The sequence below is a fragment of the Astatotilapia calliptera genome, chromosome 4 (assembly GCF_900246225.1).
Source record: "Astatotilapia calliptera chromosome 4, fAstCal1.2, whole genome shotgun sequence".
Lineage (NCBI taxonomy): Eukaryota > Metazoa > Chordata > Actinopteri > Cichliformes > Cichlidae > Astatotilapia > Astatotilapia calliptera.
The window spans coordinates 13,167,979-13,181,030 of record NC_039305.1 but is presented as its reverse complement, the minus strand read 5'-3'; the positions used below and the strand labels follow the sequence as shown (position 1 = coordinate 13,181,030).

At 41.1% G+C, this 13,052-nt stretch overlaps 1 protein-coding gene across 5 annotated transcripts in view; it reads left to right on the top strand.

Annotated features, from left to right (window-relative positions):
* Window positions 1-13,052, top strand: part of cyth1a (cytohesin 1a) — a 39,493-nt gene that overhangs the window by 24,077 nt on the left and 2,364 nt on the right. For 4 of the 5 annotated variants that reach the window (XM_026164877.1, XM_026164874.1, XM_026164875.1 and 1 more), the window contains exons 2-10: window positions 2,914-2,996; window positions 4,973-5,037; window positions 6,293-6,359; window positions 6,457-6,575; window positions 7,502-7,582; window positions 7,824-7,936; window positions 9,027-9,175; window positions 9,257-9,368; window positions 10,511-11,663. In XM_026164877.1, coding sequence (XP_026020662.1) covers window positions 2,914-2,996; window positions 4,973-5,037; window positions 6,293-6,359; window positions 6,457-6,575; window positions 7,502-7,582; window positions 7,824-7,936; window positions 9,027-9,175; window positions 9,257-9,368; window positions 10,511-10,959 — 1,238 coding nt within the window. In that variant the 3' untranslated portion in view covers window positions 10,960-11,663. Of the gene's footprint in view, window positions 1-2,913; window positions 2,997-4,972; window positions 5,038-6,292; window positions 6,360-6,456; window positions 6,576-7,501; window positions 7,583-7,823; window positions 7,937-9,026; window positions 9,176-9,256; window positions 9,369-10,510; window positions 11,664-12,918; window positions 12,996-13,052 lie in introns of those variants that run through there. The other variant, XM_026164878.1, reaches the window with a different exon arrangement.

Here is a 13,052-nt window from a genome sequence, read left to right as displayed (position 1 = left end):
TAGGTTTACTTGCTTCTTTTATTAAAATAAGCATCCTCAGTTATACAGATTTCTTTCTGCTGGTTATATATTTAAAGTTGGATTTTTTTTTTCTTCTTTTTTTGCTTTTTGTATGTTTGTGTCTCGTCATTTATGAGTGACGTGCTTAGGATAATTTCTGAATGTCAGTTGTATCCTTCGATTGCTTGCTTCTCTCTTTTTTTTTTTTTAATATAAAACCATCATCATTCCACTAACACTTTTACATGTGGTTAGAGCTGGGCGATAGAACGATAACGATATGTATCGCGATATAACTTTTACTCGATAGAGAAATTAAGCTATCGCGATAGACCTCGCCGCTCTTGTCCTCAAAAAAAAAAAAAAAAAAAAAGGTCAGCCAATCCAAATTAAGTAGCGCAGAGCCGAACCAATCACAGCCGCAGCGTCACGTCGCGTGACTTGTTAGGTACAGCACAAGTGCCAAGCCGCACGTGTTTGTTTGGGAAGCAGCCAGCGGGTAATGGAGCCAGCGCATAATGGAGGACATGAGTGTGCCGACTAGAAAAATCAACCGAGCGCCACCTGCTGCTTTGGCATGTTCATAGCAGCGTTTTCCTTCATTTCTGCCTTTATGTGTGGACGGGATTATTTTTTTAAACGAAAACGGAAAATCTCCGTTTTCAAAAATACCCGTGTACGTGTGGACGTAGCCTCAGTCTCTGACTGGAAGCGCTAATTCGTCATTCGGCTTTTGTCAGACTAAAGTAACTGTTAAAACTGTTTGAAAAGCTCAGCTATACAACAAGGAGAGATTGAGAATTTCCTTTTAGTTCTCAGTTTATTTGATATTGACAAAAGTTAGTCAGTTTTGTCTGTTCTTCTGTAAAACAAACTAAGATTTATTTTTAGAATTAATATTTTGTTTCTAAGTGGAATTGACAATTTAGTCTGTTTCGTTTGTTCTATTTTGAAACTTAAACGCTTTAGCAGCTGCCTTTTGTGTAGTTTGCAATATTTGCCTTTATTTATCTGAAAAAGTCTCATGTTCCTTAAGTACATCTACCCTGTTGAACTTATTATGGGAAATAAATATTTAAATAAAAACAAGCTGCTGATTATTTCACATTTTACTTATGAGCAACGGCACATTTAAATCTTACAAATATAGTTATTTGGCTTATATCATGATAGATATCGTTATCGCCTGAAATGAAAAAAACATATCGTGATATGAAAAAATCTCATATCGCCCAGCTCTACATGTGGTACACTGTGTGTTACCCAGTCTCATTGAATCAAGAATTTTACCTCTACAGTTATGTTGAGTCCTCTGTCCTCAGCTTTCGTCTCTTTATATCTGTTACTTTGTTAACTGCTGAAGACTCACTGAGATCCATAGAGTCATCCAACCTTTGACCCCCTTTAACCTTTAAACTCTGCTGAGGAAATGAAACGAGGAGGTTACAGAACAGATCTTGTGCTGAGCCACTGCAGGAACTGGAGAAATGGCCTCGCATGCCAAATAATGTATCTTCTGTCTTTTTAATGCAAGTATTTAAAGGCAGCTGATTATCAAGCAACACTTTACAGCAGAGCAGACAGTTTTGGGCACACACCTTTTTCTTGGAAAAAATTTTAATTATTAGAGAAGCCACTGAAACAATTTGAATAGCAACGTCAATATCAATGTCTTATTTGTTTTATATTGAAATGTCATTATGTGTTGTTTCCCATCGGGAATCCACCTTACGAACAATGCAGATTAATGACATTTACTACTACTACTACACTTTGTGACTACTTCCCTTACTCCATACCATTAGTTTTTGTTATTTTACATGGTATAGCATACATTTTGTTTATCAAGTAAACCAGTTAATCAATACTTGTTTTTAGAAATTGACTATGTTAAATATATAAATTACACAAACACACAAGATGCAGCTAAGTCATTATTAGCATATTTTTAAAGTTATGCTTGGTCTTAATAGGGCTGCTGACAGAATAGCCTGATTGCTTTATTAAGAAACTGTCACTGTTTTTTAAAGAGAAAATGTAAACTTTCTTGTTCAAATGTAAAGCAAATGAAACGCACTGTTTGGAGTGCTGCTGTGCTTACAGTGCTCTGTGTCCACGCATCTAGTTTTCGCTCAAGTGGACAAGCAGGCACGTTGTCCATCAAACAGGCTAATAATAACTAAGGTGTGAGTGACAGGACGACTGTCAGCACTTTGATACCTGTCACATTTGTGCTTCTTATGCACTGATGCTCAGTGCTGATTGGCTGACCAGACATTTTTTTTAAAAAATTGTAGTTCCACAATAGCTGATTTCCTGTTTGATCCGCATGTGACCGCTGCTGATTAGGTCACTCTGTTGGTGTAGGCGTTTTGAACTCTTTAGTGTTTGTAATGCAAAGGCTTATTTGAGCCATCACTAACACTTTAACAAAGAAGGACTTTCACTGTATTGTCTTACGACTTACGGTAGCCCCTGCAGTTGAAAATGTCTTCTCATAAATCACCGCTGGTTTTCATTGTTCCTCGTACCATCTTCCACATTCCTTGCTATGTGTGTAATCACTTTTTGGAATGTTGAAGAAATGCTTCAGGGACATTTATTTATAGAAAATGGCAGGGATTGTGCTACATAGTGGACGTGCACATGGTCATCTATGCATGCTGACAACTTGCCATTATTGTATTGTTTCTTTTCCTTGTGGAGGACTGATGCACATTCAGGGCACTTGTATTGTGTCTGTGCAGGCACGTCTGCATGGTATGCCTCTGTCTGCGTACAGCCTTATGTACACACTTGGATCATGACTTTGCTGTTACTTTAACCCTAGTGGATCATTACCAGCCCTCACACACTGGGACAGTATTTCACTGGTTATTCTAACCCTTCATCTTCTTTCTCTTGTGTCTCTAGTGCCGGACGACCTCACTCCAGAGGAGCAGCAGGAGCTGGAGAATATCCGCCGGCGTAAGCAAGAACTGCTGGAGGACATTCAGGTAATCCTAGAGGAGGATATGTAGGCAGCGTCAAAAGAGACTCTTTTAATGTTAGTAAGGAAATTGGATGTCGTTTTTATTGTTCATTTATTGAAAGTGTTAACATTTTAACATTTTCTTTTATCTGCCAGTTTAGTGTTTTATCTTTCAAGGATAGAAACTCCTTCAGCAGCATTCTTAACTCATGCTTGAAAACCTTGGTATTCAAACAGAGAGATTTGCGTTCACTCTGGGGAAATCAGGTGACAAGGAAGGCAAAAAACATCAACCATCCTGACCATGTGCTGTCATCTGAGTTCAGGAAGTTGTTTTCTGCTCGTCACTACCTTATACCCCGAGTGTAGAACAAATGGATCCTTCATTCCCTCAGTTATTAGATCATCAAACCTGAACAGGGTTTATTTTAGTTTCATTATTTTCTGGCGTTGTTCGTTTTTAGACTTGTCCTTTTTATTCTTTTTATTTATTTATTTTTATCCTGATTGTTTGTTGATCTGTGCTAACAGTGCAACAGTGTTTGTGACCACAGCTTAAAGACTGTATGTTTTGTGACTAGGTTGAGTGGGTAAGCTTCCCTTCTTGGGGATAAATAAAGTTATCTTAATCTCAATCTGACAAAAACGGCTCCACACACAGATAAAAGGTGATTATGTTCTTATGACTGCACGTTTGCAGGAAGCTAGTAGCATATCCCTCCTGATTTACAAGCAGAGCCAGGATTCAAAGCAGCTCTGCTGAATTTCCATAAAGTGGTTTATTTGATTCCTGTCCATGGCCCACGATGATGTTTGTTGGCTTCAAACTTGAGACCAGGGCATAGCTCGTGAATCTAGCTCTATCTGTAGGTCAGTCCTCTCACTCAGTAAGCAGCGATAATAAGCAAATAGCTCGCAACAAAGGTGAGAGACTGTCATGCCCTGAAATGAATTATGATGGTGTCCTGAATTCCCAGTGGGCAAATTGGCTTCTGCTGACCCCAGTGGATGTTTGAGGTGTGATCTGTCACCCTTTCTTTTATGAGCTTAGGCCACCATCACTGCCCTTCCCCCTCTATGGCTGCCGCCGCTGCCTCTATCCTGTCCTCGTCTCTTTCTCGGTGCTCTGCACACTGACCCCTCTCCTCCTCACTGGCTTCCACACTCTCCTCTGCTGGCCCCGCATGTGAAGGCCTCAGCACCACACCCACTCTACTTTCTGTATGAGCACAGCCTTTGTTTGTGCAGATAAGCATCTGAGGAATGCGTTGTGATTGCGCAGGCCTTGAATGGACAGATGTTGTCTTTGTGGTTTCACAGTTGGTAAGTTGGCATTGTGTACAAGAAATATTGCATTGTCACGCATGGTAAAGGAAGAGGCTTGATGATTACTGTTAGTAGGCAAACGAGATCTATATTTGACTTCTCTTATGCTACTGTCTGTTCTCCCATGCTTTGATCAAGCTGATCTCATCCTCTGCATCCTCTGCCTTTACTGTGCCAGTCTGGCACCAGCAGGTCTGGCAACTAAATCTGCCTCTGAGACCATTAATCGGTAAAATACCACACAAAATATAATCCTTTTCCATGCTTACTTACTCCATTTGTATTGAGGTTATCCCCTAATGTTTTCCGCCCAGTGAAATTCAGATTGAGAGGATTGTTTGGCTCAGACACATCCTAGCAGACTTTCTGTGAAATAGGAGCTGCTATCACTTTATAGTTTAAGGAGCATACACAGTGTTGCATGTGCAGCATTATCTGAAGAGGCCAAAAAGTGACTTTTCTCTCTTTGTTAAACTGTTTGCTCTGATGTGAGTATTTATGCAACAAAAGGCCACCTGACTTACAGACAGGGGGGGGTTGTAAATACAAATGCTTTGCATGTTATTTGCATCGGTTATCCCTTTCCACGCCTCTTCGAGGGAAGTTGATGGACATATGTTTAACCTGTTCCTGACTCCCAACAAGGCTAATATATATATATTTTTTCCTTTGCAGCGGCTGAAGAATGAGATAGCAGAAGTTACTAGTGAAATTGAGAACCTGGGTTCCACTGAGGAGAGGTAAGAGAACTGGAGTGACTTTCCTCCCCTGCAAACACATTTCTTTCTCTGTTGTGTCTAAGTTGCTTGCTTTCTATTAACTTAGCAAATGAAGCTGTCAATTATTCATGTTTGATGGCTAAGTTGGGCCTCCCATCTCACCAAATTGGCTATGCTTTTAAAGCCGTTTAAATGTTTCATCAGGCACACCCTCATGATGGGAGGCCTCATTGAATAATGCAGTGGGTGTTCGGGCAGAAGCAGACAATAGGTGGTCTCAGGGGAGGGAGTGCTTGGGTTTGGTCTACTCTAGTGGATAGGGATTCCATCAGCTGCTGGAAATCTCTGAAACGCTCTCAGTGGTACCTAAAACCCCATTAGGGGTGCTTATGATCAGATATTTCTGTGATCCATTGATTGGAGATGGTACATAGTAGTTAGTGTGTGTTATTGCTCTTCACATGAGTGCTGGACTTTTGCTGACAAAAGCCAAAGGAATGCTAGTGTGACTGAATCGGTGGGGAGAGATGGAAATGTAACCATGGTGACTGCGGACTCTAGGATTGCACTTTGACCCTGAAATTACTCAAAGCCTGAGAAACCACACATTCCCATATCCATGCTAACCTTTAACAACTGTGTCTGACCAACACCTTGTCATCACAGTTGAGACGGAGTATGGGAAAGCTCCTGACAGACCTTTTTAAAAAGAGACAGACACTGAGATAGGTGAATTGAGCAGTAAATTGAGTGTGTTTCAGTTTATCTAAAACTCTGAGCTTCAAATTCTTGTCACTGCTTCATATATACTAGATCTGAAAAATACTGCTTTAGTTGATTATTATTTATTGATCAAGCATTTTTCACCATTTTCTAATATAGGTGATAGAGCCTGACAGATACCGATATTAACTGATGTATAAATTCAATATATGTATTTTATTCTTTCAAACATACAAAACGTAGAGATTTCCTTAACATTTGATATGTGCAGCTCTGGGTCCTTATTAACATATTACAATGCAATTTAAATCTAATTTATTTTGTAGTCATGATTTACTCATTTAAGCTCTGCCTGATTCTCCTCAGATCAGTTGATTGTTGTTTTTGCATACAAGACTGTTGATTGATCAGTAAATAATTACCAAATAACTGATAATGAAGTAATATCTGTTATGTCCATCATTGTCATTGTGTCACCAGGTTATCATAGTATAACTATTCTGCATTATGTTCATGTTAGTATAAATAACAACACAAACTCTCTCTTTTAAAGGAAAAATATGCAGAGGAATAAACAGGTGGCCATGGGCCGTAAGAAGTTTAACATGGACCCCAAAAAGGTAGGTAAAAAAGATACCGTGGCTCAATTAGAAATATGATTTGTTTGTTGTGGTTTTCGTAATCAGGATATAACCTGGGGTTCACTTTCTTTCTCAGGGGATCCAGTTTCTGATTGAGAATGACTTACTGAAGAATACCAGCGACGACATTGCTCAGTTCCTCTACAAAGGAGAGGGCCTCAACAAAACAGCCATCGGAGATTATCTCGGAGAGAGGTCAGAAAGAAGATTTTATCCACTCTCTCTCTGTCTTCCATTCATGCTGGCCCATTAGTCAGCAACCATACACGTGGTTGATAAAAGTATCAAATAGAGAACACATAGTTTCCTTATTGCTGTATTTCCTCTTGGTCAAGCTCACACCCATCCTTTCCCAAACACAGGTTATTGGTTCCACATTTAGACCTTCCTCTCAAGACAATGATCGTTACTCTAAAGCCAACATCTGTGCTTGATTATCTTACTCACAAGTAACTTGGTCAATAGACTCACAATTTTGGAATGTGTGTGTTTGAAAGCAATTAAAGATTTCACTCGAGTGAAGAGATCATCCGTGTTAGAGTGAACACATAATACAGGAAATATTGATGGGCTTAATGTACGGTATGCACTGCTCGGGGACTGTAGGGATGGCAGTGTTACAGGCAGGGTGTGGTCTGTAAGGCCATAGCAGGGACTGGAGTGCTGTTGACGTATGCTTTTTGGTTGTTATCAAGCTATCTGGTTCTGTAAGGAGGGGCTGTGGCAGCATGCTAGTCTTAAGACACGATTGGTCATTTGTCCACTTGAGATGGTGTTGAGTGGATATGACTCTGAGCTCTTTAAAGCCTTGCTGTGATCCCAGAGGGCAGATTGTTTTCTGTGAAGGGCATAAAGGTCGGGGATGATGTCATGCTCTAGTTTAGATAAGTGAAGAGGGCTGGGAAGTGTGTGTGGTCCGTTATGTGGGGTTTGCTGGGAGCATCCATTGTATCGTCACAACCTCTTGCTTATCAGATTAACACCCCCCCCCCCCCCCCCCCCATTTAATGCTAAATTTTATCAAACGCATACTACCATTTTATTATTTTAAGACTTATTAGCAGAATATAATATGGACATTTTCACTGACAGGACAATTTACCCTTTTTTATCTACCTTAGAGATGATTTCAATATCAAAGTACTCCAAGCCTTTGTGGAGCTTCATGAGTTCACAGACCTCAACCTGGTTCAGGCGTTAAGGTAAGATATCCTCCTAACATCTGTTAGCCACCCGGCTGACTCCTCATACTGTTGCTTCCTTGCAGGTTTATGTAAATCACCTGCACTAACATCAGTTTTCACGAACAGCCTCATTTGCAGTTTGTAAGGATGCAGCTGCCAGTTTCAGTCTCGAGGAGGAAAAGAAAAGGAAATAAATAAATAAATTCTTTGACACTTGAAGGAAGTCTGTTGCTCACTGCAGAGTTGTGTCCCTTGACAGACAGTTCCTATGGAGCTTTCGGTTGCCGGGAGAAGCCCAGAAGATCGACCGCATGATGGAAACCTTTGCTCAGCGCTACTGCCATTGCAACCCTGGTGTTTTCCAGTCTACAGGTATAGCCGTCGTGTCTTCTAGCCCAGCTTTTAGTGCTGTCATAAAAACAGAAATAACCATAAATGTTAGAGCAGTGAAACAGAACAAAATGACTTCACTTCATACTTTCTCCTAATAAAATATCTTAATACAGATTTAGATGTTAAACTTGGCCTGTTGAATAGATCATTATCTGCCAACGGAGTTGGTGAATGTAAATTTCCTCAAATGTCTTCTGTGTTACCCTGATTAAATGGACTGGCTCTTATGTAGTACCTTTCTACTCTTCTTGAGCACTCAAAGCACTTTATGCAATGTGTCTCATTCATTCATACTTTCACTTATTTCTGCATATAAGGGCTTTCTATTTAACATTCACAGTATGATAAACAGGAGCAATTTGAGGTTCAGCATCATGCACAAGGATGCTTTGACGTGTGGACTAGAGCAGCCTGGGATCCAACCATCCATCTTTCAATAAGTAGACGATTTGCACTACTCCTGAGCCACAGCAACCCCAATTAATCAGTAGTATCTCTTTAAACTCATACCTTTTCATGTTGAGCTGCAATCCAGTGACAGGTCAATGGAAGTCATGTAAAAGCTGGATCATTTAGCAGACATAAAGTCTGTTGTGGTGAACTGTGTCAGGAAGTGTCTGGCTTTTGGGAAATAATGACACTAGCAGACAGACAACTCCATCCAGTATGGATGCTGGTGGATGTAAATAATGCACGGGACTGCCTTAACAGGTTTTTATAAAGTGCTGCTGTTTCAGCCATGTGCTTCGCCTCAATGTCTTTTAGCTTATGCATGTATACACACTCATACATTAGACAGCACATGCATACTTGGTTGCCCACATGCAGTCCTCCTCTCCTGCCCACTCTGCGCCCTAATGAAGCTACATCTGCCTTTTTCCTCCCAGTTTGACTGCAGTCCCCTAAGTGCAGTCCTTTCAGCTCGACTAATTTACATTCATATTTAAACGCAACATTAAACACCCACACCATTTTTATGGTAAACGGCAACCTTTCACTGCCTTTCGAACCTCACCCCCTCTCATAGTGCGATCCCACTTTTGTTTTGTTTGGGTTTTTTTTCTTACAGACACATGCTACATTCTGTCATTCGCCATCATCATGCTAAACACCAGCCTCCACAATCCAAATGTAAAGGACAAGCCGACCGTGGAACGGTTTATCTCCATGAACAGAGGCATAAACGATGGAGGTGACTTGCCTGAAGATCTGCTCAGGGTGGGTAGCCCTTCCCAAACTTTGTTCCCTGAAATCACCCTTCTTTCCTTAATCTCACACATTCTTTACTCTTTGTTTTAGAATTTGTATGAGAGCATCAAGAACGAGCCTTTCAAAATACCAGAAGACGACGGCAATGACCTCACACACACTTTCTTCAACCCGGACAGAGAGGGCTGGCTGCTAAAACTGGGTGAGTGTGTACACAGCTACACGAGAACATAGAGAGGCTATTTTCACCCTCATGACTGCTCCCATAGATGACTTTGTTGTGTCATTAAAGCTGCACATATTTTTGCATAACCCGATAACCAGTGTCTCCCCCGAGGTAAATCGCCTCTGAGTGCGTGCGTGTGGGTGTGTGTTAAAGGTTACTGTGAACACATGCGAATGGCTAGAGACACGTCTCCCCGCTTTAATGTATTATAAATGTGGTCTTGAGATCAGACCACCACATGTGGAGATCTTTGAATTATTTACGATGATGCATATGGACACGCCTGACATGCACACAAATACTGCGTTTCAAAACTTGTAAATCAAGTCAACACACACACACACACACACACACACACACACACACACACTCTGAAGTTCAGACATTTTCAGGAAGCTGTTCTCATTTTCTGTGCATTTTATAACTGAATTTGATATTTGAGATGTGTAGATTGGGACAATCTGAAAATGTTAGTGACATTTCTATGGCCTTTTTGTCCCTCATGTGTAAATCAACTGTATAGTTTGACATAAGCAAAGGCATAACCTGTATCATTAGAAATGTTTACAGGATGGTAACGAACCTTTCAGTGGTCACATTCAAATCACTCCTGGATGCCAATTCTTCATCTTCTGTTTCCTCTGACATATCTCTCTCTGTTGTATAAATTCACAAAAGAATGCATGAATGTATAGAGTGAAGACCTTCAGTCACTGTGAATCTTTACAACAGACTGTACTAAGGGAGTCAGAAATCATCTCTTTCCAATTACTCCTAAATGGCAGATTTGAGTAAAATAATCAGGGTGGAAGGTCAAAAAATTACCTGATATAATAAGGTGAGAACCCAGTGAGGGATATATTTCATGTAGTGCTTCACAGTAGCTTTCTTAAGTCCACATAGACTAGATCGCCCTCTTGTGGATTGGCTTGATATCAGCAGATGGGAAAGTTTGCTGATGGCGAAAGCTGTGAAGCAGTGCATTGAAGCCTCACTGCGACCAGATTAAAAGGACTGTGGTGGTATATTTCTTTATCATTTAATTTGATTATTTTTGTTTTCTTTTCCTCTTCGTTTGTTTGTTTGTTCCCATGATTTTGGCTGTTGTCTTTCCTCAGGAGGTATGTACACCTGCTCTTCCCCAACGCTAGTCCGTCTCTCAGCTCTCAGGTGCTTTCGGTGGCCTGCCATGCTTTCGTTCTCTTCCTCGTTTATTACATTCATACAGAGTTATTTTGTGTGTAGATTTTTTTTTTTTTTTTTTTGTCTCCCCATTGACTCATTTGAACTTCAGATGTTTGTTTGTCTGTTCAGTCTCTCATGGAGCTGGTGGTTTTGTCCATGCTCTTTTATCTTTGTCGGGCAGTCGCCAGGTGCATTTGTCACCCTGTGGACTCGACTCGGGGAGCTACTGCTTTGTGACCACACTACTGAGCAATTTGGCCTTTTTTTTTTCTCTCTTTGCACTGTGGTGGTCACTCTCTTTGATCTCCCGTTTTTTGGAAGCTGCATTATACCTTTTTTCCATACAGCGAGCGCAACAAAGGACTTAGCTTTGAAAAATTGATCATGAACCAGTGTACACATTGGAAGCTGTTGTTTGCTCTCTGATTGAATGGAAAGGGAATACTGCACCTTTTCATCAATGCAGCTTTCCTTATCTCCTTGTATAATTCCTACACGTGGATCTGAAGGTTAACGTTGTGGCTCAGGTTGGTGTGGTGCTGGCCTGGCCTGGACCAAGCTGTGGGAAGATGGCATGGACAGAGGAGTGTGCTGAAAGGAGCCAGACGTTGTTTTAATGATAAATTTATATATTGGTGTTAGTGGTGCATGTTTTCTTTAAATTACAAAAAAGGGGGTAACTAAATTCAACTCGGGGTTTGTTAATCATCAATTGCTAATTGACCAGAATGAGAAAAATCATCCTCAAATAAACAACCACCTCTTAACCTCCTCTCGTCCAGCCTCTCACAGTCCCATCTTGCATGGGTGACTCACTCCACTCAGCCCCACTCGGGCCTTGCACCGTCCACACACCTCTCTGCAACAATCTGCTGGGACGTCCCGCCTCGTCCCAGACATTCTTGCACAGGAGGCAGTGAACTCTTTATTTTTCTCAGAGTGACAGGAACTGACACGGCCATCAGACCAATCGCTACTTTTAGCCAACCCAATCAACTTTTAAGCCCGTCAGCTGTGTGATTCTGCCATCGCGTCTGTGGTCTCTGTCGGTCTGCTTTTGTCTTTTTTTCTTTTTTCTTTTTTTTTTTTTTTTGCTGTTGCAACATGCTGACGAGTCAAGGTGCGGCGAAGAGCCCTATATCTCCATTTCCGTGTGCCAGTTCAGGCGTGTCGACAGTTTCTGTAGCTACTAAACGTAGACTGAAGTGTTGTGCCTGTCATGATGTCTGTAATATGATGGGATATCATATACAGCGTGTCTGCTGCTATATGATAATACAAGTGTGTTCTACATGTCAATAGAAACATCTTCAAACCCTTGCTTTTGGTAAATGGGTTTCAAAATGCAGCTTTTTACTAACATTGGTGGTGGGAAAACCTAGTCTAGACTTGGCTTAGTAGGCTTATGACTGTCATCGTTAGAAGGACCCCTCCCCAATAACTAAATACTGTTTCTATATAGATGCAAAATTGCTTAACTAAGCCCAAACAGGATATTTAAGATTGAAATGCCTGTGGAGAGACTAAGCATAACTTCAGGCACTGAGCTTCCTGCCTCTCTCTTCGTTGGCATCCTATCCTCCCAGAGTGTGGCTGCCATCTGGTACTGTGATCATGTTTCCCCTCACAGGAAGCAGGGTGACAAAGGGGGTAAGAGTTCAGCTAGAGATCAACAAGAGCAGAGTCAAGTAATGAGCCCCTGCTGCACTTTAAAATGAAGAAGAGAACTTAATCCACAGTCCCTCCTCACTTTCTATGTTCAGCCCTTATATATGGATTTTGCAGCTTTTTAACTGTTGCCCAGTAACATACGTGGTTCATCAAGCTTAGTGAATGCAGAGCATATAGATCTGTATGCTCCCTATTGATTCTGGCTCTCTAGCCCTCTGAGTAAAATGGTGTTGAGCCAAGAGAGGAGATGCCAGTTTTTTTCAGTCATGTCAAAATATGATTGAAAAGTAGCAAACAGCTTTCAACTCAATCCCCAGATGTAAACTCTGGGTAGTTTTTATATGCATTTATCACCTATAAGGAGTTTCTTTATCATATGAACAGTATATCAGACTGGAAAATAGCAATCAGGCCCATAAATCAACAAATACAAGCAAAATGATAAAATAGTTATTATAGCTACAAGTGGTGTGGTGATGGGGAGCACATGGCATGGACGTGGATTGTGGGGTTCCTTAGGTAAAGGGAGTCCTCTGGAGCCGTCATCTGTCTGTCTGCTCATACATCTGTCTGCCTGTCTGCTGCTTGATACGGTGCTTTGGTGCTCGTTTCTCTTTCCATATCGCTTTCTCTTGCTGAGCATTTCTGATGCTTGCTGTGTGCTCAACAGGGGGACGAGTTAAAACTTGGAAGAGGAGGTGGTTCATTCTCACAGACAACTGTCTGTACTACTTCGAGTACACCACAGTGAGTACAGTTGTTTTTCTGTTAGAGTACCCTCCTTTGCTGTTGTTGCTCCTTCGT